The sequence below is a fragment of the Myotis nattereri genome (assembly GCF_964212035.1).
Source record: "Myotis nattereri genome assembly, chromosome: 3".
NCBI classification, from domain to species: Eukaryota; Metazoa; Chordata; class Mammalia; order Chiroptera; family Vespertilionidae; genus Myotis; species Myotis nattereri.
The window spans coordinates 111,384,008-111,410,896 of record NC_138077.1 but is presented as its reverse complement, the minus strand read 5'-3'; the positions used below and the strand labels follow the sequence as shown (position 1 = coordinate 111,410,896).

The window sequence follows — 26,889 nt, the reverse complement described above, 5'->3', positions numbered from 1 at the left end:
CATGACCCAACTATATGCTGTCTATAAGAGACCCACCTCAAAACAAAATACAAACACAGGATGAAAGTGAAGGGATGGAAAATTTTTTCCATGCAAATGAAAAAGAAAAAAAGATGGAATAGCAATACTCATATCTGACAAAATAGACTTTAAAATGAAGGCCATCACAAGTGACAAAAAAAGTCACTACATAATACTAAAGGGATCGATCCAAGAAGAGGATATAACCCTGGTAAACATGTATGCACCCAATATAGGTGCTCCTAAATATATATAAAAAAAAAACTTCTAGAGGACTTTAACGAAGAGACTGACAACAATACAGTCATAGTAGTGGACTTTAACACCCTTCTGACTTCCATGGACAGACCTTCTAGACAAAACTTAACAAGGAAACAGAAACTCTAAAGGACACACTGGATCAGATGGATTTAATAGACACGTATAGAACATTTCACACCAACACAGCAGAATATACATTCTTCTCAAGTGCACATGGATCATTCACAAAGATAGACCACATATTAGGATACAAAACAAGGCTCTACAAAGTCAAGAAGATTGAAATCATATCAAGCATCTTCTCAGATCACAGTGGAAATTAGAAATCAACCACAGTAAAAACACCCAAAAACATTCAAATACATGGAGGCTAAAATAGCATGTTATTAAATAATGAATGGGATACCAAGGAGATCAAGAAAGAAATCAAAAACTTCCTGGAAACAAATGAAAATGAACAAACAAGAACCCATATCTCTGGGACACAGCAAAAGCAGTCCTCAAAGGGAAGTTCATAGCATTACAGGCATACCTCAAAAAACAAGAAAAATCAGCAATAAAATATTTAACCTTACAACTTAAAGAACTAGAAAGAGAACAATAAAAGCTCAGAGTAAATAGAAAGAAGGAAATAATAAAGATTAGAGGAGAAATAAATAACATAGAGACTAGAAAACAAGACAAAAAAATCAATGAAACCATGAGCTGGTTCTTTGAAAGGATAAACAATATTGATAAACTATTACCCAGACTCATCAAGAAACAAAGAGAGAGGACCCGAATAAATAATAAAAAAAAAACGAAAGTGGAGAAGTAATCACGGGCACCACAGAAATACAAAGGATTGTAAGAAAATACTATGAACAATTATATGCCAAAAAGCTAGAAAAGATGGATCAAATAGATACATTCCTTGAAAAATACAATCTCCCAAAACTGAATCATGAAGAATAAGAAAACCTGAATAGGCCAATAACAAGTGATTAAATAGTAACAGTAATAATAATAATAAAAAAAACCTCCCACCAAACAAAAGCCCAGGTCTGGATGGCGTCACAGGGGAGTTTTTCCAAACATTCAAAGAATAACTAACACCTATATTTTCAAACTATTTCAGAAAATTCAAGAGGAAGGAATACTTCCAAACTCTTTTTCTGAGGTCAGCATTATCCTAATTCCAAAACCAGATAAAGACACCACGAAGAAATAGAATTGCAGGCCAATATCCCTGATGAAAATAGATGCTAAAATCCTCAACAAAATATTAGCAAATTGCGTTCAGCAATATATTAAAAAGATCATTCACCATGATCAAGTGGGATTTATTCCAGGCATGCAAAGCTGGTACAACATTTGCAAATCAATAAACATGATACTTCACATAAACAAATTCAAAGACAAAAACCACATGATCATATCAATAGACACAGAAAAAGCATTAGACAAAATCCAACATGCATTTTTGATAAAAACTCTCAGAGAAGCTGGAATAAAAATAGCATATCTCAACATGATTAAGGCCATATATGACAAACCTACAGCCAACTTCATACTTGATGGGCAAAAACTAAAACCATTTCCTCTAAGAACAGGAACAAGACAGGGATGCCCACTTTCACCACACCACTCCTGTTCGACATAGTACTGGAAATGCTAGCCATAGCAATCGGACAAGAAGAAAAAATGAAAGGCATCCAAATTGCAAAAGGAGTAAAATTGTCATTATTCGCAGATGATATGATATTGTCCATAGAAAACCCCAAAGACTCCATCAAAAAACTACCAGAGTTAATAAATGAATGTAGCAGAGTACAAAATAAACACCCAGAAATCTATAGCTTTTTTATACACCAACTAGATGCCAGGTGCACAAAATTCATGTGGGGGGGGGGGGGTAGTCCCGCAGCCCAGCCTGCACTCTCACCAATCAGGGACCCCTTGGGGGATGTCCGTCTGCCAGTTTAGGCAATCGGACAAACCTCTCACAATCCAGGACTGTTGGCTCCTAACCGCTCGCCTGCCTCCCTGATTGCCTCTAACCACTTCTGCCTGTCAGCCTGATCGCCCCTACTGACCTACTCTGCCGGCCCGATCGCCCCCAACTGCCTGCTCCCACTGCCCTCCCTGCCGACCTGATCTCACCCCCAACTGCCCTCCCCTGCTGGCCTGATGGCCACCAACTGCCTGCCCCTGCTGGCCTGGTTGCCCCCAACTGCCCTCCCCTGAAGGCCTGGTCGCACCCAACTGCCCTACCCTGCAGGCTAGTCACTCCCAATTGCCCACCCCTGCCAGCCTGATCTCGCCCCCAACTGCCTTCTCCTGCCGCCCCGATTGCCCCAATTGCCCTCCCCTGCTGGCCTGATGGCCCCCAACTGCCCTCCTTTGCAAGCCTGGTTGCACCCAACTGCCCTCCCATGCAGGCCTGGTTGCCCTTAACTGCTCTCACCTGCCAGCCTGATTGTCCACAACTACCCTCCCCTGATGACCATCTTGTGATGACCATCTTGTGGTGGCCATTCTGTTACAGCCATCTTATGGTGGCCATCTTGTGGCGGCCAGCTAGAGGTGGCCATCTTATGAAGGCCATCTAGTGGTGGTCATCTTGTGGCGATGTGAGGGTGGCCATGTTGTGGTGGCCATCTTGTGACAACGTTGCACGAGGGTGTCATGCGACACCACCTAGGCTTTTATTATATAGGACTAGTAGCCCAGTGCATGAAATTCGTGCACTGGGGTAGGGAGAGAAAGGGTCCCCTCAGTCTGGCCTTCACCCTCTCCAATCTGAGACCCCTCAGGGAATGTCCAACTAGCTGTTTGTGCCCACACTTTTAACAGATAACAGCTCCATTGTTGTTTCTTTCTTATGCTTAAAACCATTGGAATTAGTAGGTATTCAAAGTGTGTATACATTATGGGGGGACACCCTGTATATGTCTAGTCAGCGGTGAAAGAAACCAACAGCAGATTTGGAACCCCCAGACAGGGAGCCTCGCTCACTCCCCACATGTCTCCCCGCTTCACTTTCCATTTTCGTAGGCAGCAAGAGAATCAACGTTTTCTCTCATTAATTCAGAAAAGTACGTCCTGTCACCTGCTGCCTGGCAGGAGTGAGCTAGGCCCCAAGCAAGCAAGGCTCAGTCAGGGCAGCTTTCGCTCATGGGTGCTGGCACCCAAACTGCACATTCCTCTTCTACAGTCATCCCGACTATCCCACTGTTTCACTGAGAGGATGGAACTCCTCTCCACCTCTGGGTTCTTGATCTTGAACGCTGACCGAAGGCACCTTAGCGAGGGCCGCCCGCTCCCACCAAGTGTGTCTGTCTGCACCTGCTCCTGCCTCAGCATCTGCATTAACCCCCCAGAGGTGATCTCATAGCTGCACTGGCCTCCATGGGAATAGGGCATCACCACTCTGCCCTGTCACTGTCATCTCACAGGCGCCCACCCTCAGCACCCAGAACACCCAGACACTCTCCAAAGGACGTGACCGCATCAGAGGGGATGTGTGCACATCCTGTGGGGGTGTTAGGCATGCTGGGTTGATGGAAGTGCGGTGGAGAGGAAGGGGGAACTTGTGCACGCCTTGGTTTGCAACTGTTGCAGGCATGGGAGGTAACAGTGGACTGGGGGATGTTCGCATGCCAGGGGGGGATGTGCACACCAGAGGCCTCTGGCTTTGCAGATCCGCAAACCCCCATGGTGCGGCCAGGAGGACGTCAGTCTGGCCCACCATGGTGGCTGTCCCTGCGATCCTGCACCTTCTAGGCCAGGAGGTGGATCTTGCGCAGCCACTCCTGGGCGCTGATGGCCTACAGGCGCTACTTCAGCTCAGCCTGCAGGCTCCGCTTGGCATGCTCACAGCTGTCACCACCGCCATGTGGGGAGTACAGGCCGCCCTCCGCCAGCCTGCCTCCCCTGTCCAGAGGCTCTCTGCGCTGCTCACTTGCCCAGAGTGACTGGGGCTGGGAGGAAGCTAGGCATCCTGCCCTGCCCAAACCCGGCCCATCCGCCCCTGTGCGAGCTGCCCCCCGCCTGGCAGGGTCACAGATCCGTGTCTTGGTCCCATCGACAGCCTCAAGTGCAGGGGTCCAACCCCAGCAGGTCCAGGGGTCCCCAAAGGTGTGGACGGAGTCGGCGAAGAAGGAAGGACACGGAGACAGCGTTCAGTTGATCAGCAGCCTAGCCAGGATCTCCAGCCAGGATCTCCAGAGAGGTTCTGCTTCGGATCTCCAGCCAGTTTCTGTGTCCATGTTCTCTTGTAGGTTCTCCAGGTTCTCCAGCCAGGTTCTGTAGCCATGTTCCCTCGCTAGGTTCTCCAGCCAGGTTCTGTGTCCATGTTCTCTTGCTAGGTTCTCCAGGTTCTCCAGCCAGGTTCTGTAGCCATGTTCCCTCGCTAGGTTCTCCAGCCAGGTTCTGTCCAGGTTCTCCAGCCAGGTTCAGTCACCAGGTTCTAGTCAGGTTCTCTTGCCAATTTCTGTAGTCAGGTTCAGTCCAGGATCTTTTGCCATGTTCTCTCGCTAGGTTCTGTCTCTAGGTTCTGAGGCCAGTTTCTGTCCAGGATCTTTTGCCATGTTCTCTCCAGCGAAGTTCTTCTGTCTCTAGAGAACATTCTGTGTAGGTTCTGTGCCAATTTATGTCTCTCTCTCTCTGTCTTCTTACATCTGTATTTATACCAGTTGATTCCAATCCTATCAATCTCTATTTCAAAGGTTAGGGCGTTTCTTATCTCCATTCCAGGGAGTAAAGATTATGTAGCTTAAGCATGATTGTTCGTAGTTAAAGTGATTAATTACCCACCTGGCACTTAGTTAAGAGGTTTTATTCCCTCCCTAACTTCAGGGGAAAATCCCTACCTGGGGAAACAACCTTTCTCAGAGACCTTGGTTAAAACACATAGTGCCTAGAAGGTGAGCAAACATATTAAGAACAGTATGCCATATATGCCAGGTCCCTTGAAACAGCAAGCATGGACCAGCTCCCGGCACTCAAGCACTGCCCCCCGCTCGGCAGGGTCACAGATCCGTGTCTTGGTCCCATCGACAGCCTCAAGCACTGACCCCCGCCTGCCAGGTCACGGATCTGGGTCCCAGACCGCAGACAGCCTCAAGCACTGCCCCCCGCCTGGCAGGGTCACAGATCCGGGTCCTGGGACCGCGGACAGCATCAAGCACTGCCCCCCGCCCAGCAGGGCCACAGATCCAGGTCCCAGGACCGTGGATAGGCTCCTGTGGTGGCCTCCGCCTGCCAGGTCACGGATCTGGGTCACAGACCGTGGACAGCCTCAAGCACTGCCCCCCGCCTGGCAGGGTCACAGATCCAGGTCCTGGGACAGCGGACAGCCTCTCACTCTGCCCCCTGCCCGGCAGGATCACAGATCCGGTCCCGGATCATGGACAGCCTCAAGCACTGAAACCCACCCGGCAGGGTAACAGACCTGGGTCCCAGACCGCGGACAGCCTTGCCCGCTGCCACCCGCCTTCATTATGCAAATTAGCCTCCATCTTGTTGTTTCAGGGTGGGGGTCCCAACTGGGGTGCCTGGCCAGCCTGAATGAGGGGATGATGGCTGTTTGCAGTTGGTCACACCCCCTTCAGGGTAGGGGTCCTCACTGGGGTGCCTGGCCAGTCTTGGAGAGGGGCTGAGGGTCGTTTTCAGGCTGGCGGGCAACTGAAGCTCCCAACCTCTCCTTTTTTTCTTTTTCTTTTTAATTCTGGGATTTATTTATCTTCTATGGCTGTCACTGGAGCTGAGAGCCGGCCTTAGCTCTGAGGCTCAGCTCCAGCTCTGAGACCTCGGCTGCTGAAAGCAGGTACTGGGTTTGTTTGGGTTCTATAATTGAAACACTGTTGAAATCCTGCTGGCTGAAGCCCAGCTGGCTGAAAGCAGGTTTCTGGAGTTTGTTTAGGTTCTATAATTGCAACATAGTTACTTAGACTGCAGCTCAGAGGCCAGCAGCGGCAGGCCGGGAACATTGGCTTCCTCCATCACTGGAGCAAGCAAGCCTCCTGCTCACTTCAGCTGCCTGGCTGCTGGCCACCATCTTGGTTGGCAGTTAATTTGCATATCCTGCTGATTAGCCAATGGGAAGGGTGTTGGGGTTATGGTCAATTTGCATGTTTCTCTTTATTAGATAGGATAATGAACTCAAAGAAAGAGAAACTAAAAAAAAATTCCATTGACCATTGCACCAAAAAAAAAATGAAGATACCTGGGAATAAACTTAACTAAGGAGGTAAAAGACCTATGCTCATAAAACTACAGGATGTTGAAAAAAGAGATAGAGGAAAACATAAACAAAGGAAGAATATACAAAGTTGGAGGGATAAAAATACCAGATATCAAGCTGTATTACAAAGCCACTGTTCTCAAAACTGCCTGGTATTGGCACAAGAACAGACACATAGACCAATGGAACCAAACAGAGAACCCAGAGATGGACCCAAGCCATTATGCTCAATTAATATTTGACAAAGGAGGCAAGAATATACAATGGAGTCAAGATAGTCTTTTCAATAAATGGTGCTGGGAAAATTGGACAGATACATGCAAAAAAATAAAACTAGACCACCAACTTACACCATACACAAAAAAAAAAAACTCAAAAAGGATAAAAGACTTAAATGTAAGATGGGAAACCACAAAAATCTTAGAAGAATCCATAGGCAGCAAATGGCAGACATATGCCATAGCAATATCTTTACTGACAAAGCTCCTAGGACTATGGAAACTAAAGAGAAATAAAAAAAATGGGACTACATCAAAATAAAAAGCTTCTGCACAACAAAAGAAACCATCAACAAAACAACAAGAAAGCCCACAGCATGGGACAACATATTTGCCAATGCTATCTCTGATAAGAGTTTAATCTGTAAAATTATAGGGAACTCATACTACTTAATAAAAGGAAGATAAACAATCCAATAAAAACACGGGCAAAGGACCTAAATAGACACTTTTCAAAAGGACATAAAGAAGGCCAAGAGATATATGAAAATATGCTCAAAGTCACAAATCACCCAAGAGAGGCAAATCAAAATGATAATGAAGTACCATTTCACACTTGTCAGAATGACTATCATCAACAAATCAACAAATGACAAGTGCTGGTGAGGATGTGGAGAAAAAGGAACCCTCGTGCACTGCTGGTGGGAATGGAGACTTCTGCAACCACTGTGGGAAACAGTATGGAGTTTCCTCAAAAAATTAAAAATGGAACTCTCATTTGACCCAGGAATCCCACTCCTATGAATACATCCCAAGAAATCAGAAATACCAATCACAAAGGATATCTGCACCCCTATGTTCATAGCAGCACAATTTACAATAGCTACGATTTGGAAACAGCCTAAGTGCCCATCAGCAGATGAGTGGATTTAAAAACTGGGGTACATCTATACAATGCTATTCTATGTTGGAGTAAAAAAGAAGGAATTCTTGCCATTTGCAACAGCATGGATGGACCTGGAGAGCATCATGCTAAGAGAAATAAGCCAGTCAGAGAAAGATAAATATCATATGATCTCACTTATTTGTGGAATATAATGAAAACATAAACTGATGAACAAAAATAGAGCCAGAGGGGAAATAATATTCTAGAATATAATAGAAGTAATCCTGTTATTTGCAGACTTTTAATATTTCCTACAACTTTTGTGATATACTGTTAGTACAGTCTTGGTAATATTATTATACTTAAAATCCTTTTATTCTTGAAATATTCATCTTTATTGCATGTAATATTGTTATTTGTAAGATCATTTTTCTTGAATAATTGGTGTTTATTGCTTGTAATATTATCATATTTAACATCATTTTTCTTGGATTATTAATGTTTACTGCATGTAACATTATTATATTTAAGATCATTTTACTTGAAATATTAAGGTTTATTGCATGTAACATTACTATATTTAAAATGTTTTTCTTGAAATAAAAAAAACTGAAAAAAAATCATATAACTCTATTTCATATGCTTTTCCTTGCATGATGATTAAAACTTTATGTTTTGAAAACTACGTGCTATTTATAATTATCGTAGATAGATATGTGTCTATTAATAGCTATATACTAGGGCTATATATACAGATAAAAGCTGAGAAATCTTACATTTTTAAGTTGACAGATTATGTATACTAAAGGCCTGGTGCACGAAAATTTGTGTACTGGGGGGAGGGTCCTTCAGCCCGGCCTGCACCCTCTCACAGTCTGGGAGCCCTCAGGGGATGTCCAGCTGCAGTCTGGCCTCCCTCCATGGGAGGTGACCAGTGGGCGGTGAGCGGCCAGCTCCATCCCCCATTGTACCACCGCCACCATTGTCCTTCCTCTGCAGGAGGCAACCCGGTGGGCCTATCTGGGGATGCTGAGTGGCCAGCCCAGCCCCAAATCACCCTGCCATGGTCGCTGGTGGCCTCTCTCTGCGGGAAGTGACCAGGCAGGCAATCAGGGAATGATACCAGCCCCCACCCCCCACCACTGGTCATCGCTGCCCCCCATCACCAACCCCTCCCTCTGCCCACTGGCACCTGCCTTGGCTGGCCTGGCACCACCTACTCACCAGCCCTGCCCCCTGCCGAGGTCTTTCTGCCATTCAGTTGATTTGCATATTACACTTTTATTATATAGGATAGGGTGGGTTAGTAGAGCATAATAGATTTCTCATGTACTTTACTTGGCAAAATAAAAACAGTAACTAACATTCAACTGCTAACCATTCTATCTGTTATGAGAAATAATTGTGCTAATATATGTAAACATACCTCGCACTTAATAAGCGCTTATTAAAAATAGGCCCTAGCTGGTGTTTTAAGTGGTTAGAGCATTGGCTCACACACTGAACGGTCAAGCGCAAATACCTGGGTTGCAGATTCAATCCCCAGCCCTGGTCAGGCCGAGTGTGGGAGGCAACCAATTGATTCTTTCTCTCTTTCTTTGTCTCGCCCCCCACTTCCTTTCACTCTCTCTAAAAATCAATGGAAAAAATATCCTTGGGTGAGGATTAACAATAACAACAAAAAAGGTGGGCTATTAGTACAAGTATTAATACTACTAGTAGTGGTAGCCGTAGTATTAATAAGGGAAGATTTAATATCATTATAAGCTGTTACAGATGGTGTCTTTTCTCCATTTCAAATCAGTTAAATAAAAATAGCTATTGACAAGTGATGTGGTTCAATATTAAATAAAATCACAGATCAGGCTGTAAAATAATTTGTACCTCTGAAATTTCAAATTCTAAGAACTACAACTCTGTGTGCAGTAAGTTTTTAGGTTAAAATTTTTATGAAATTCTTCTTTAAAAATATCTATGGAAAATTTTAAAATTCCAAATTCTATAGGCATCTGATATATCATAATTTCACTCATCTTTACATAGAAAAATAGGACAAATATAATGGACAAACATCACATTTGTGATTATAACTAACAATAAAAACTTGTAATTTTTATCAAGTTATTTTCTATTTGACTTCCTTATAGGCAATTAATTGAAATTGAAAGTTTATAAGGTGTAGAAAATAATTTAGTGAGTTCCCTCAATTTGCTCCTTCCTATTTGTTCATTCCACAAAAGTAACTATAGTGTGTCCCCATCGATGAAGAAAATGATAATTTTCCAAATAAACTGACATTAAATTTTATGATACCTGTTTTGTTCAATCAAAATTTTTAAAGTCCTTGGATTTGTCAAAACAACATCTGCATCCACACTGAAGTAATAATCACAGCTGTCATCCTGACGGCAAAAATCCCTGACATTGAAAAAGAAATAAAAATTAGAAAAATATTTATTTGCTGTTGAAAAATGTTAATAAAAAGCTTATATGTAAAATAAAGTTTCTCTAACAGTTTTCTAAGATAATATTCAAAAGGATAAATATTGTCTTGGACTTCAAAATGGTCAATTTATCAACACAGATGTTCACAGATAGATCAACATTAAAAATTTTAGGCAGGTAAAATATGTTTTCAACCAGTAAATATTTTAGGACATAAATCAATCAGTCAGAATGGCAATTTATAATTTATAATTAAATCCTCTCTAAAAGGCAAAAATAATTTACCCCAATGTATTTATTAACAATTTTGTAAAAAAAACCAAAAACCATGTTTTTGCACATGCACACTGCACACAAATACACACACATGCACATTGCAAAATATGATATATCCACCAGCTCAGCTTTTACTGAATCCTGGAGATACAAGTCAATGACTCTTTAGATATTAATTCTTTTGGAAGTTGACTTCATTTTATTTTTTTCTAAGATTGTTACTCTTCTGCTTCTTACTAGGAATGCTGACTATTATGAATGCTTTTCTTGGTAGTTTGCGGTGTCCTATCAAGACACTGTGGAATGAATCACCTATGATACATGAAATTCTTCCCAGTATTATGGTTCTACATTTTGGGCCCTCTCTTTTCTGGGCCCCCAGTTATCACTTTCAGGTATTGTCAATGTGTATCTTCACACTGCATTTGTTTCTAAGCAACTATCAAACCACTACACCAGGCAGTAGTTAATTTTTTACATGTAATTTTTAAAAATAAGTTTTAAATATGGACCCAAGGATACTCCAATAAAGAAGTTTTGGAACTGAGGAACCAAGATGGTGGCATAGGTAAATGCTGATACTTGGATCCTCCCACAAACACATCAAAATTACAACTAAAATACAGAACCACCATCATTCAGAACCACCTAAAATTTGGCTAGATGGATGTCTGACAACTAGAGGAGTAAAGAAGAAAACACATCAAGACTAGTAGGAGGGGTGGAGGCATGGAATGAGATGGTCTGACACCCACAGGTTATGTTTTTTGAATCACAAGGGATATCTTGGCAGAGGAGACCTCCCATGAGAAGCAAAGGGTCCCAGCCCCACATCAGACCCCTCATCCCAGGATTCCAGAGCTGGGAAGAGAAGTCCCCATAACTTCAGGCTATAAAACCCAGTGGGGATTGCAGCTGAGTGATTCGGAGGCTACTGGAGAACCAGGCAGCTCCTCTTAAAGGGCCAGCACACAGACTTACTTGGACTAACTCCCTCTGAGCTCCAGTGCTGGGGAAGCAGCTTTAAAAGATCCAGAGACATACAGGGAGGAACTAAATTGTGTGTCATCAGGGCAAGAATTCGGGACAGCTTTCTCCCAGACAAAAGTGCTGGGATCTCCCACCAACCGAGCTGACTGACAGACACCAAATCTGAGTATCCATCAACCTGGCCCATGCTGTATTGCCCCACCCTGGTGATTCCCTGAGATCCTGCTCCACCCCATTGGCAGCCATACCCAAAATGTCTGCAGTGGCTTTTCCATATGAATGTCCTGTTATGGACTCAGGCTTCGGACTTTCCTAAAATCTTTCAAATAACAGCTGTACTCTGTGTGCTCAATACCTCTTGATAAGTGGCCGGCCAACCCTAGCAGCAGTTTGCCAAGGTTCACAGCTTGTTTTCTCCTGAGCACTTCCTAGCATAACACAAATAGCAGCCATCTGCAGATCGCTCTGTAGCTCATGCCAGGTGGTCCCAGGCAGTGGCTGAGTTTGTACCTCTGGGGAGGCCCCAGAGCCAGTGCACCCAGTGGACAGCTTCAGACTGCACCAGATTACAACTCTACCACATATATGAGCCACACACTTAAGGGGTAAACTCAGTGAACACCAAATCCCCACTGAAGGAGCCAGTTCCATAAGGGTGTTTTCTATACAGCAGCTCTTTACAGCAGGTCCTCACAGCCAATTGCCCTGGAGGTCAATTCCTCCCAGTGATGGCAACAGCAATTAAGCCTCAACTACAACAGGACAGTGCACACAGCCCACACAAGGGCATACCTAAAGTGCCCAGCTCAGGTGACTTGGGAGGCTGAGCCACTGGGCCCCACAGGACACCTATTACACAAGGCCACTCTACCAATTCCAGGAGACAAAGCAGCTCTACCTAATACATAGAAACAAACACAGGGAAGCAGCCAAAATGCAGAGGCAAAGAGATATGCCACAAACAAAAGAACAGAAGAAATCTCTAGAAAAAGAACTAAATGCAAGCAAACTACTAGATTCAGAGTTCAAAACAATGATTATAAGGATGCTTAAGGAACTTAATGAGAGCTTCAAGGAAATTAGTGAGAATGTCAAGGAACTTAGTGAGAATTCCAAGGAAATTAGTGAGAACATCAAAGACTTGAAAAAGGACCAGTCAGAAATAAAGGATACACTAACTAAAATAAAGAATAACTAGCAGGGAATCAATAGTAGAGGACACTGAGAATCAACTCAAAGATTTGGAATATGAGGAATCAAAAACACCCAATCATAAGAGCAAAAAGAAAAGAGAATCCAAAAATATGAAGATAGTGTAAGGAACCTCTGGGACAACTTCAAACATGCAAACATTCACACAATGGGGGTGCTGAAAGGAGAAGAGAGGGACCAAGATATTGAAAACCTATTTGAAGAAATAATGACAGAAAAATTCCCCTACCTGGTGAAAGAAATAGACTTAAAAGTCCAGGAAGCTCAGAGAGTCCCAAACAAGAGGAATCCAAAGAGGACCACATCAAGACAAGGGTTAAAGACAAAGAGACAATATTAAAAGCAGCAAAAGAAAAGCAGTTAGTTACCTATAAGGGAGTGCCATAGGACTGTCAGCTAATTTCTCAACAGAAACTGCAGTCCAGAAGGGAGTGGCAAGAAATATTCAAAGTGATGAATGGCAAGGAACTAAAACCAAGATTACTCTACCCAGCAATGCTCTCATTTAGAATTGAAGGTCAGATAAAGAGTTTCACAGACAGGAAAAAGCTAAAGGAGTTCATTACCACCAAACTAATGATACATGAAATGATGAAGGGTATGCTTTAAGAAGAGGGAGAAGAGGAAAAAAAGGTTAAAAATATGAATAATAAAATGGCAATAGATACATATTTATTAACAACTGAATATAAAAATCAAAATAAATGAACAAGGAATCCAATTAACAAAATAAACTGATGAATAAAATAGAACCAGAGGCACGGAAACATGAAACAGACTGATGAATCTCAGAGGGAAGGGGAAAGGAAGGTGGGAAGAAATTAACCAAAAAACTTATATGCATATATGCATTACCCATGGCACAGAGAATAGAGTGGTGAAGGCCTGGGGTGAGGCAGAATGTGGTTGGAGGAGGGCAAAGGGGGTGGCAAAGGGGGTGGGGGAGAAGGGACAACATTTGTGATACTCTCAACAGTAAAGATATTTAAAAGCTATAGTACTGGTAGTAAAAGCATCAGTTTGGTTTTTCTGAGATCTGTTTTCCCACATACATTGCCTTCTCCCCCAGGCAGTATCCATCCCACTGAGCCTTAAGCTTTCCCAGCACAAAACAGGAAGTCACCAGGACTTAGTTGCTTTTTCATTAGCAGCTATTAACCCACTGCCTGGAATATTCAATTAACATTTACTGAATAAAAGTCTGTTTTCTTAAAAATATATCTTTATTGATTCAAAGAGGAAGGGAGAGGGAGAGATAGAAACATCAATGATGAGAGAGAATCATTGATTGGCTGCCTCCTGCATGTCTCCCACTATGGATCAAGCCTGCAACCCAGGCATGCGCCCTTGACTGGAATCGAACCCAGGACCCTTTAGTCCTCAGGCCAACACTCTATCCACTAAGCCAAACCAGCTAGGCCAAAGACTGTTTTTACTATTCAAATAATTTTATTAGTAATCTGTCTGAAGTATCAAAAGGGCTAAACAAAGGACCTAAAATATTTCTTCTATTACAGTATCTTCTAGATTAGTAGGTAACTAGAATGTAGGAATACCCTTTTCCCCCTTAGTCGAAGACACTCATTTTTACCACACACATCCTTCAGATAATAAACATTTAAATCACTGCTTACATAAGTCATACTATACATTTGTCTGAGTATTTTTTAAAACCTTGATCTGTAGTTTAATTAAAAGTTCGATTAAATATGTAGTCTCTTAGCCATTAAAAGAAAAAATGTAAGTAACTTCCATGGTCCTTTAAATACAATTGCAGATAGAGTCTAACAGTAGAGGGTGTGCACACCTGCGCGCATATGGGCACGTGTGTGTGCACACACACACACACATAATTGAGACATCCAAGTTTAGGGTACTAATTTTTTCTAAGTTTATTTAGTAGAAATTATTTAAATTAAATTTATGAAAACATACATTCCCATGTTTCTGGCTTCGGCTTGACTTAGATTTTCTTCTGGTCCTACTATTTTTATAGTACTGATTTCATGTTTAGCTTTATCAAAAAATACCTTGATGTGATTTTCATGATAAACTTCCTGTAACAAAATTTTAAAATATAAAATTAGTGAGAAAATAAGACAATAAGATGACTGAAGTATTCATATGTAGGGGTGGGTTCACATTCAAAGAGGTGAATTCCACAATGCACATATTCACTCACTTACAGACCAAATGATAACCAAATTAAGCATGTTTCATTTAAATATCATCTAAATGTCACATATAGAAGCTCAAATAAATACATATCAATATTTTTAAAAGAGAAAATATCTCAATATTATTTTAACATTTACTCCTAGACAGGTGCTTACATAAATATTTAAATCCTGGGTTCTATGAAGTGTTTCTAACTGGGAGTGTGTGTGGGGGTAGTGGTGTGGAAATGGCTTATGGGCTGAGAATGTTAGACATGTGTTATAAAATAGCCATTAAAAATGCATATTAAACCTAATAAATATTAATCTAAGTTATAAATAATTTTCTGAAATAGATATTTGAATCTTCTGTGAAGTTAGAGGAACAAAAATAATGGCATATATAAAATTGTGAATATCTTTTATTTTACAAACACAGTATTTAATAAAATTTTATTGGTGGGAAAACTATCAACATAAAACCATCAAATTAGTTTCATTAAACTGTGCTAAAACTTCAATAAGATTTTGTCTCCCTTAGAGCATTTCAGAGCTTTTTATGTGTCAAGTCTCAGTAAGTATATTTAAAAGTTTTTCATAGATTGTTAAAACTACTTGAAACATAAAAACTACATAGAGTTAATTTTTCCTTCCTTCCTATAAAAGGAAGGAAAGCATAAATAAAAGACAATGCAGGGTGGGACAAATGTAAGCTTACATTTTTTTATATGGAAAATAATACAATAATTAATAAATAATAAGAATAAACTCTGTGTTTCACATACTCACAACTGTAAACTTTTGCCCCAAAATATCTGGAAAAGGCAAATGATTAGCTGACATTTACATTAGGAAGAAAGAATAGTGATAAACAAAAAGTATTAGGTCAGAAGAGAGAAAACAGCATACTTAACTCCTAATGTGTTTTTCTAGATGATGTTAAATACTATTTTAAACAGGAAAGCGGCAAGTATGGAAAAGTATTGGGGAAAAAATGTCATTAAGTTCAGATTATATGTGAGAGGTGTTTGGGAAGCTCTGAATATTTCTGAAGGAAATGAAACTAATCCTTTGGGGAAGAGCATGCCGTTGTGCAATTAATCAAAACAATACTCTAGCTGCAAGATATTTCAAGTTCTAATGCTATGGTATTACTATTAGCTGCAAACAATTTAATGATAGATTCTAAAAATGAAGTGCCAGAACTAATACAAAGGTAAAGCAATATAAAGACCTCTGACATCTCTTTATTACATATTAAGTTGAGCCACTGGAAATGGCTGATATTCAACAATTTTTGATCTACAAAGTGTGTTAGTTTCATGAGGCTTATCCCAATATTATTATAATAGTTTCTAGACTCTTACCTTAGGTCTTAAAAAATTAGGGCAGTAATTAATCCAAAAAGCCCCTACTTATTTTAGATGATTGGATTTTTTTCAAACACAAATAGATAATAACAAATAGTTCCAAAGGAAAAAAAATATTTAAAAGATTTAATTTAAAAATACTTTTTACATAAACTATTAATGTCTCAAATACTTACTTTGTTATGAATAAAGACTTTAAGTGCTTCTTTTGGGTAATCCAGTGTCAAAAGTATGTCCAGAAATCGAGGTAGGAAAGGGGTTGGTTGCTCAATAAAAACACCTATTGTTACATTTGGGTAGACCTTGGTTTTATAGCAAACATAAGAAAAATTATCATTAGTGTGATTTTAATTTAAATTCTATTCAAGTCTTACTCAGAACACCAAACATACTAGAATATCAATTCAATGTAATTTGCTAAATTTGAGTGGCCCAATGGCAATTCTCTAATACTTGAAATACATTTTTGTAGACCCCATCAAAGTGATTGATTTTACTCCATCACACACTGGCATTATGAATTAGGTTTGAAAAGGAAATTCACTATCATATTTATTACACAGATATCATTAAGGATATAGCCTACTCTACAATTGAAAGCTTCCTTTATGGTAAGTCATAAAGAAACTTCTTTCAAATCTGAATCTATTTGTACATCATCATAGAAAGCAGAATACTAATTGGGTTTCTCCTTTAGTTTCCATGGCTTACAAGTTCCGTGGTTAATTTGTAGAAATAAAGGTCCTGAGCCTTTATTACTCTCCTTGAATATCTCTTTTAATAGAATTTATTATATATAATCTTTTTTCATAATATATATATATATCTTTTATTTTTTTAATTAAAGCTTTATTGTTCAGATTATTACATTTGTTCCTCTTTCTTCCCCCCATAACTCCCCTACACCCAGTTCCCACCCCACCTTCCTCCCTCACTCCCCACCCACTGTCCTCATCCATAGGTGCACGATTTTTGTCCAGTCTCTTCCCGCATCCCCCTCACCCTTTATCCCCCGCCCCAAGAATAGCCAGTCCACTCCCTTTCTAGGCGCCTGATTCTATTATAATCACCAGTTCATTCTGTTCATCAGATTACTCACTTGATTTTCAGATTCACTTGTTGATAGATGTGTATTTGTTCATAATTTGTATCTTTACCTTTTTCTTTTTCTTCCTCTTCTTAAGGGATACCTTTCAGCATTTCATATAATACTGGTTTGGTGGTGATGAACTCCTTTAGCTTTTTCTTATCTGTGAAGCTCTTTATCTGACCTTCAATTCTGAATGATAGCTTTGCTGGGTAAAGTAATCTTGGTTGTAGGTTCTTGGCATTCATCACTTTGAATATTTCTTGACACTCCCTTCTGGCCTGCAAAGTTTCTGTTGAGAAGTCCGCTGTCAGTCATGGGTACTCCCTTTTAGGTAACTGACTTTCTTTCTCTTGCTGCTTTTAAGATTCTCTCTTTGTCTTTTGCTCTTGGCATTTTAATTATGATGTGTCTTGGTGTGGTCCTCTTTGAATTCCTTTTGTTTGGGGTTCTCTGCGCTTCCTGGACTTGTAAGTCTATTTCTTTCACCAGGTAGGGGAAGTTTTCTGTCATTATTTCTTCAAATAGGTTTTCAATATCTTGCTCTCTCTCTTCTTCTGGAACCCCTATAATTCTGATGTTGGTACACTTGAAGCTGTCCCAGAGGCTCCTTACACTATCTTCGTATTTTTGGATTCTTTTTTCATTTTGCTTTTCGGGTTGGGTGTTTTTTGCTTCTTCATATTTCAAATCGTTGACTGGATTTTTGCAATCCTCTAGTCTGCTGTTGGGAGTCTGTATAATATTCTTTATTTCAGTCAGCGTATGCTTAATTTCTAGTTCGTCCTTTATCACAACCTCGAGGGTCTCATTAGATTTCTTGTAGGTCTCATTAAGTTTATAGGCAGTTTCTAGATAATTCTTGAAAAACCTTAAAAGTGTGGTTTTGAACTCTATGTCCAGTAGTTTGCTTTCCTCCATTTCTGTCATTTGTGTCCTTTTTCTTTGTCTCCGCATTTTTTATGCTTCCCTGTGTTGATAAAGTGGTTTTCTGTGCTAAGTGTCCTCTAGGGCCCAGTGGTTCAGCCTTCCCAATTACCTGAGGAGGACAGTCTTGGTGCACCCCCTTGTGGTCTTTGTGCACAGTCTTGTTGTAGTTAAGCCTTGATTGTTGTAGGTATCACTGGGAGGAATTGGCCTCCAGGCCAATTGGCTGTGAGAATCAGCTGTGTCTGCAGTGGGAGAACTTCTGTGCTGGAGACACCCCTCTGGGGCAAGACTTACTTCAATGGGGCTTTGATGCTCACTGAGTCTGCCCCCTGAGTGTGTCTTTTATGGTTTCACGGAGCTGCAAACTGGATGGTCCCACTCTGACCCCTGGGTTTCCTGGCTCCTGGATCTCTAAGGAGGTACTAATCTAGCCTCTGCCTGAGGCTATCCAGCAAAAGCCTCTCTTCAGGGCTTGGGCAGGGTACGTCCCATGGGATCAACAGGGCGGGGCTAGCAGTTATGGCATCTCCGCTTCTCAGTATCCTGGAAATCCCTGCCAGCCCCTCCGAGAGAAAGCTGCCCTCGAGTTCTGACCGATGCCAGACAGTCCCGTTTCTCCCGTATGAGTCTGGGTCCCTAGAGACTCGCCCGTAACTGGAGCTCAGAGCCTGAGACTCCCTCCCGATTGAAAACGACAACCGTGCCCTCAGCCGCCAGCCCGCTTAGCATGCACCTCCACACCCTAGCATTTTACTTCCGCGCTGTGCCTCCTCTGAGTCTTGGTATGCTTTTCTCTTTCCTTCTAGTTGTAGAATTTCCACTCAGCCAGCCTTCCTGTGGTTCTGGATGATGTCTGTTCCGTCTTTTAGTTGTATTTTTGAAGTGGTTGTTTGAGGCAGCAAACTCCGGTGTTTACCTATGCCGCCACCTTGGTTTCTCTCTATATATCTTTTCTTATATAGGAAATGAAGTGCTTACTGTCTTCATTGTATAAAAACAAAGTACTATTTTACTTCATAATTATTTTCTATACTGATGAAAGGGTAGTTTGCTAATTAGACCAGGCATCTTCCTGACGACCTTCCAGAAGTCATTCCTGACAATGCCGGGCCGGGTGCTGTGGCTGTGGCCAGCCCAGGAGAAGCCATCTACAATCCTGGGCAAAGAAGTTTCCTGAGGTCCTGGGCAAAGAAGCTTCCAGTGGTCCCAAGTGAAGAAGCCGCTCTGCTGACCAGCCTCCGCCATGGACCTGTTTGGGGACCTGTAGGAGCCCAAGCACTCATGGGCTGCAGGTAAGTGAGGAGCCGCCCTGCTGGTGAGGAGAAGGGGAGAAGGGCTGTCTAGAGGCTGCGGCACCTGAGGTGGTTGGCAGGAGGAGAGGGCGGGCAAGTGTGCTTTCCTCAGGCCTGGCCCCAGCATGCTCGGAGCCTTGGAGCACTCTGCCACGTTTGCTGCTTAGGAAGATCCACAGCCTTTGTGTGCAGCCCCCACGCGCTGGCAGCCCAGCTTCGGGTTGCTCAGCATCAGCCTGGCGCAGAGCCTTCACATGTGGCATGGCATCCAGGGCCTCTAGCCCTCAGCCCTCCGGCCTGGGTCTGAATCGCTTTTCCCTTGAGCAACATTTTTCCGCGCTTATGTACAAGTTCAGGGTTTGGTTTTATTCAGTGTTACCCCAGAGATTGAAGGAATCACCTGCGTTAATTTTCATGTTTTTGAATCATCCTCAGTGCTTCTGTTTTTTCAGTTGATAGTAGTTTCTGGGGTCATGGGAAGTCTCCCTCTCTCCAGAGTCAGGAGCACCAGCCCAGGTCCACCCATCAGCTAAGCCCTGACCACGGGGGTGAGTTCCTGCAGGCTGGGGTTTGATCTCCATGAATTAGCTGTAGGAGACCAGTGTCTTTGTTATTGCTGTGTGTCCAGGTTTTAATTGGACAAATGCCAGCTTAGCAAAATCTTTCAGGAGGAGAATTCTGTTTGGGTTTCCCCAAATTCCCTCAGCCCCTACTCACCCCTCTGTAAAGGCATAGAACAAGTGAGGCCCCTTAAATAAAATTCAGAGGTCTCCAGCAACAGTGGGCATCTCTCATCACAGTCATTTGGACTGGATGGCATTTGAGTATTTATCTAGGCACCATGACAGAGAAACACAAGCTCAAGTCATGATCTCTACCCTTAAATAATTCACAATCTTATTAGAGTGAGTGGATGATAAAAGCACGGTAATGACATCAGAATGTAAGGCAACAATACAGAGAGGAAGAGAGGCAATTGCTAGGGTGATTTTCCAACAATTAGTACAAAGAGAATGTGCTATGAATTAAATAAAAAAATATGTGTGGAAGTAGCTGCTTCATGAGTATGGTATCCCTTCCTATTTTAAGGGAAGCTGAGTTCCATGTGAACTGTGTACTATGCTATGATATTTGAGGCACAGAACAAAGGAGGCCCTAAGTGTACTATGCTTTGATATTTGAGACATTCTTTATTGTTCAATGTGTGCCTCAGTTTTGTAATAGTTAAATTACTAGAATACATCCTGCTATAAAATATTATTAGAAAATCAAATGATCAGGTGACATTTATTGTTATTTTTTATAAATAAACACAATTGCTGGCATGCTAAAGTGATAGGTATTATAGAAATACTAGAGGCCTGGTGCACAAAATTCATGCAGGGGGCGGGGGTTGTCGCCTCAGCCCAGCCTGCACCTTCTCCAATCTGGGAACCCTCGGGGGATGTCTGACTGCGGGTTAGGCCTGATCCCAGGGAATGGGCCTAAACCAGCAGTCGGACATCCCTCTCACAATCCAGGACAGCTGACTCCTAATCACTCACCTGCCTGCTTGGTCGCCCCTAACTCCCCTCCTGCCGGCCTGGTCGCTCCTAACTGCCACCCCACCCCCACCCCTCTGCTGACCTGGTCACCCCTAACTGTCCCCCCAGCCAGCCTGATTGCCCCCAACTGTCCCCCCAGCTGGCCTAGTTGCCCCTCACTGCCCCCCCCCCCGCTAGCCTAATCACCCCCAACTGTCCCCCCTGCCAGCCTGGTTGCCCCTCACAGCGCCACCCACTGGCCTGCTTGCCCCATGCAGCCTGCTTGTTCAGTCATTTGGTCATCCCTCACTAACCCCCCTGATGACCTGGTCACCCCAAGCAGTCTGCTTGTTCAGTCATTTGGTTGTCCCTCACTAACCCCCCTGCTGGCCTGGTCATAGGCAGCCATCTTGTGAGGGCGTGAGGGTTAATTTGCATGTTATTGCTTTATTATATAGGATTCAGATAGGGAGACCTACAGGCTTGATTACAAGTGAGGTTTATTATTACAACCCCAATTTATTGCTTAAAAAAAAACCAGGGAGCCAACTAGAAACTGAACCAAATATAAGCCCTTGAAAGGCAAATGTAAATTGGATAAGCTTCACTATTACAAGAGCAACAAGAAAGAATTCAGAGGCAAGAATGAGAAGCAGATTGTATCCATTCTAAGTTGCTGCTAAAGAAAAAGAATAGTATACTATGAAAATACTTAATACAGATTATAAAGAGATTTGTTCAAAGAGGATTTCCTAGAATAGGTGGTATTTCAGTAATTTTTTTTTAATGTGAAAAAGTTAGCTAGATAAGAAAAAGGTGTAGGGGTCCTGGATTGGAGAGGGTGCAGGCTGGGCTGAGGGATACCCCCCTTGCACAAATTTCATGCACTAGGCCTCTAGTATTATATATAGGAAAGCTATTTTCTTTCACTAACACATTTTTTCTTGTATCTATTTTTTTACCATTATAGTGCAATTTATTTTATTTTTTAAACCTTTACTATTCAAAGTATTATATATGTCTCCTTTTTTTCTCCCATTGACCCCTTATAGCCCGCCCTAGCCCCTCAACCCAGGCCTCCACCACTCCATTGATTGTCTCCATGGGTTATGCATATATACATACAAGTTCTTTGGTTGATCTCATCCCAACCACCCACCAAGCCCTACCTTCCCTCTGAGATTCAACAGTCTGTTCAATGCTTCTATGTCTCTGGATCTATTTTGTTAATTGGATTTCACATATGAGTGAGATTATGTGATACTTCTCTTTCTCTGACTGGCTTATTTTGCTTAGTATATAACACCTCTAGGTCCCTCCATGCTGTCTCAAAGAGTAAGAGATCCTTCTTTTTTACTGCTGCATAGTATTCCATGGTATAAATGTACCACAGCTTTTTTATTCACTCTTCTACTAGTGGGCACTTGGGCTGTTTCCAGATCTTAGCTATTGTAAATTGTGCTGCTATGAACATAGCGGTGCATACATTATTTCTGATTGGTGCTTCAGGTTTCTTAGGATATATTCTTAGAAGTGGGATCACTGAGTCAAATAGCAGTTCCATATTTAATTTTTTGAGGAAACTCCATACTCTTTTCCATATGGTTGTACCAGTCTGCATTCCCACCAGCAGTATACTAGGTTTTCCTTTTCTCCACATCCTTGTCAGCACTTATTTGTTGATTTGATAATGCTAGTTATTCTCACAGTTGTGAGGTAATATCTCACTGTGGTTTTAATTGGATATCTTTGAAGATCAGTGACTTTGAACATTTTAAAAACTATTTTTAATTGATTTCAGAGATGAAGGGAGAGGGAGAAATAGAAACATCTATGATGAGATGGAATCATTGATTGGCTGCCTACTGTATGCCCCACACTGAGAATTGAGCATCCAAACAAGGCATCTGCCCTGACCAGGAATTGAACCATGACCTCCAGGTTCATGGGTTGATGCTCAGCCACTGAGCTAGGCCATCCAGGCCAAACATTTCTTCATATGGCACTTGGCCATTTGTATGTCCTCTTAGGAGAAGTGTGTATTTAGGTCCTTTGCCCATTTTTAAATTGGATTGTTTGCTTTCTTTTGTTAAGTTCTATGAGTTCCTTATATATTTTGGATATTAATCCTTGATCAGATGTATCATGCCAAATATGTTCTCCCATACAGTGGGCTCCCTTAGCATTTTGTTGATGGTGTCTTTTTCTGTGCAGAAGCTTTTTATTTTGATGTAGTCCCATTTGTTTATTTTCTCCTTAGTTTCCTTTGACATAGGAGATGTATCTGCAAACATATTGCTATGAGAGATGTCTGATATTTTGCTGCCTATTGTTTCTTCTAGAATTTTATGGCATCACAACTTAGGTTTAAGTCTTTTATCCATTTTGAGTTTATTTTTATGTGTGGTGTAAGTTGGTGATCTAGTTTCATTTTATTGCATGTATCTATCCAATTTTCCCAACACCATTTATTGAAGAGACTGTCTTGACTCCAGTGTACGCTTTTGCCTCCTTTGACAAATATTAATTGAGCACAATGGCTTGGGTCTATTTCTGGGTTCTTTGTTCTGTTCTGTTGATCTACATGTCTATCTTTTCTTGTGCCAGTATAAAGCTGTTTTGATTACAGTGACTTTGTAGTATAACTTGATATCTGGTATTGTAATTCCTCCAACTTTATTATTCTTTCTCAAGATTACTATATGGCTATTTAAGGTCTATTTTTGGTTCCATATAAATTTTTGGAGTATTTCTTCTAGATCTGTGAGATAAGTTGTTGGTACTTTAATAGAGATTACATTGAATCTATAAATTGCTTTGGGTAATATGGACATCTTAATGATGTTGATTCTACCAATCCATGAACATGGTATATTATTCCACTTGTTTGTATCTTCTTCTATCTCTTTATTCAACGTCCTTTAGTTTGTTTTGGTTTTTGTAATGAATTTTATTGAAGAATGGCAAAATGTATAATTTATATAATCAACACATAATCCAAGATTTTTGCTTTTTTAATAGATGTTTTAGTTTTTTAAAAATATATACTTTTATTAATTTCAGAGAAGAAGGGAGAGGGAGACAGAGATAGAAACTTCAATGATGAGAGAGAATCATTGATTGGTTACCTCCTGCAGGCCCCTACTGGATATCGAGCCCACAACCCAGGCATGTGCCCTTGACTGGAATCGAACCCAGGACCTTTCAGTCTGTAGGCTGATGCTCTATCCACTGAGCCAAACCAGCTAGGGCTCCTATAGTTTTCTTAGTACAGGACTTTTACCTCCTTGGTTAAGTTTATTCCTAAGTATCTTCTTTTATCTGTTGCTATGGTAAATGGGATTTTTTGTTTAGTTTCCCTTTCTGAGAATTCATTATCTATCTATCTATCTATCTATCTATCTATCTATCTATCTATCTATCTATGGCTAAGTGACAGTCTGACTATTCGACCGGTAGCTATGACACACAATGATCACCAGGAGGCAGATGCTCGATGCAGGAGCTGCTGAGCTGCAGTGACTTGGCAACAGTGGTTCTCAGGTGATATACCCTGGAACCAGAGAGGAGGGAGCCAGATTCTGGAATGCATCACCTGAGAACTGCACTCTCAAAATACAGGACCCCTCGGGGGATGCCAAAGAGCCAGTTTTGGCCTATCCCTGCAGGCCAGGCCGAGGAACCCCACTTGCCAGAGGAACCCAACTCTCTCTTCAGATGCCCTTCAAGCCATGGGGCCACTCCAGATGCAGCCGGCTGGGGAGGGACTGCAGGTGGGAGGTTGGCTCCAAGGCATGTCTGGCCCATCTCACCCAGTCCTGCCCCATCAGCCACCTTCTCATTAATTTCAATGTGCACAAATCCCTGCACCAGGTCATTAGTAGGTGTATAAAAAAAGCCATAGATTTCTGGGTGTTAATTTTGTATCCTGCTAAATTCATATATTAAATCTGTTAGTTTTTTATTGTTCTTTAGGGTCTTCTGTGTACAATATTATGTCATCTGTGAACAATGACAGTTTCACTTCCTCCTTCCCAGTTTTGGATGACTTTTTGTTTTTTTTCTTGTCTGATTGCTGGGGCTAGCATTTCCAGTACTATGTTGAGTGAATGTTGTAAAACTGGACATCCTGTCTTGCTCCTGTTCTTAAGGAAAATGGTTTTAGTTTTTGCCCATCGAATATTATATTTGCTGTAGGTCTGTCATATTTAACCTTTATTATATTGAGGTATGATCCCTCTATTCCCACTTTGCTGAGAGTTATTAAAAATGGGTGTTGGAGTTTGTTGAATGTTTTTTCTTCATTAATTGGTATGATCATGTGATTTTTATCTTTCAATTTGTTTATGTGATGTATTACACTTATTGATTTGTGAATACTCTACCAGCCTTGAAATCCTGGAATAAATACCACTTGGTCATGGTGTATGATATTTTTAATATATTACTGGATCCTATTTGCTAATGTTTTGTTGAGGATTTTAGCATCTATGTTTTCTGGAAGCTATCCATTGTCTATACCAGTGGTTGGCAAACTGCAGCTCACGAGCCACATGCGGCTCTTTGGCCCCTTGAGTATGGCTCTTCCACAAAATACCACGTGCGGGCGTGCACATAGAGTGCGACTGAAACTTCGTGGCCCATGCACAGAAGTCGGTTTTCGGCCTGGGCGAGTCTATTTTGAAGAAGTGGCATTAGAAGAAGTGGGGGGTGTCGGTCGGTCGGGCGACAGGATACGCAGCGCGGGGGAGGCACGAGGGATTCATGCATGAGTTGAGTGAGCCAATCAGCAGTCTCATTGTGCAGTGGTTAGTGCTAGTCGCGTCCGCAAATCGTGTGCGGGTGACAAAAGTATCTACTCGAAGCATAAAGTTACCTGTATTTTTCCAACCAGCTGCAAATCCTACAGGTATTTTGTCATCAATTTAAGAATTGTAATTATTTTGTGTTGATGGCTTTATTATTATAAAATGAAACATTTTTTTAGGTGCCCTGTTTGACATGGCTACAAAGAAGAAGCAAACTACCTATATAGTTTAAGTTTAAAAAATCTGGCTCTCAAAAGAAATTTCAATCATTGTACTGTTGATATTTGGCTCTGTTGCCTAATGAGTTTGCAGACCACTAGTCTATACTATCAGGAAAGTGTAAACAAGGAACCCAGAAGGCTGAACAACCTTGAGCTTTCGCAAGGGCTAAAGCTGTGCACCGATTGTTTAGTCGAGACAATGTGGCTCAAGCAATCTCCTGACCTAATAGTCTCAAAGTGAATCTTACTAATATTTACTGACCTTTAAGACAGTCTGTCTGCTACCGAATTGCCTGCCTAAGGGTAAGATGTGTATCTAAAACTGAATAAAAAGCTAGTAGGGCCTGGGCATCAGTGAAGCCCTTCCACTAGAGTTGGGTTCTCCACCTGGCCCCCTGTGATTTCCAAATTCATATTTCTTGCCTAGTCTTGTCATTTGTGTGCGGCCCTTTTCCAGGTCCTGGACCCAAACTGCACAGGTCGCAGCTGTCACATCTTTCACGGACACCTGGAGAGGAAGATTGGCTGGAGTGAAAAACGAAGTTCACTGGAAAGGTGAGAAAAATCACCAAAAAGGTGGGGGAAAATTCACCACATACAAAGCCCATGCCAGCTGCAGAAATCGTGATCTGTAAGTAGGGTGGGAACATCTTTTTTAGCCAGGTAACTTGGGCAGAATTCAACTAAAGGGGAGAAACTTTATTGTAGACTTTTGGTTTGCATGCTCAAGGATAAAGGAATTAAAGTGTCAGAAGGTATTCTCTTACAGTTTTTGTATATTATTATAGAACATAATCCTTGGTTTCCTGAAGAGGGTACATTAGATGTTGAATGTTGGGAAAGAGTGGGTCAGAACTTGAAAAAAGCTCAGCAGCAGGGGAAAAACTTGCCTCCAAATTGTTTCTCTTTGTGGAACATGGTATTGCATTTGCTAGAGCCATTTAGGAGGCAAAAGAGGATAGACCTC

The 26,889-nt window shown here is 41.6% G+C and overlaps 1 protein-coding gene across 1 annotated transcript in view; it reads right to left on the bottom strand.

Annotated features, from left to right (window-relative positions):
• Positions 1 to 26,889, bottom strand: part of PLOD2 (procollagen-lysine,2-oxoglutarate 5-dioxygenase 2) — a gene marked incomplete at its 5' end in the record, with an annotated part of 326,945 nt that overhangs the window by 35,649 nt on the left and 264,407 nt on the right. The window contains 3 exons of the mRNA XM_081086033.1: positions 9,926 to 10,030; positions 14,471 to 14,592; positions 16,238 to 16,363. Of these exons, the coding sequence (XP_080942159.1) occupies positions 9,926 to 10,030; positions 14,471 to 14,592; positions 16,238 to 16,363 (353 nt within the window). The remainder of the gene's footprint in view (positions 1 to 9,925; positions 10,031 to 14,470; positions 14,593 to 16,237; positions 16,364 to 26,889) is intronic.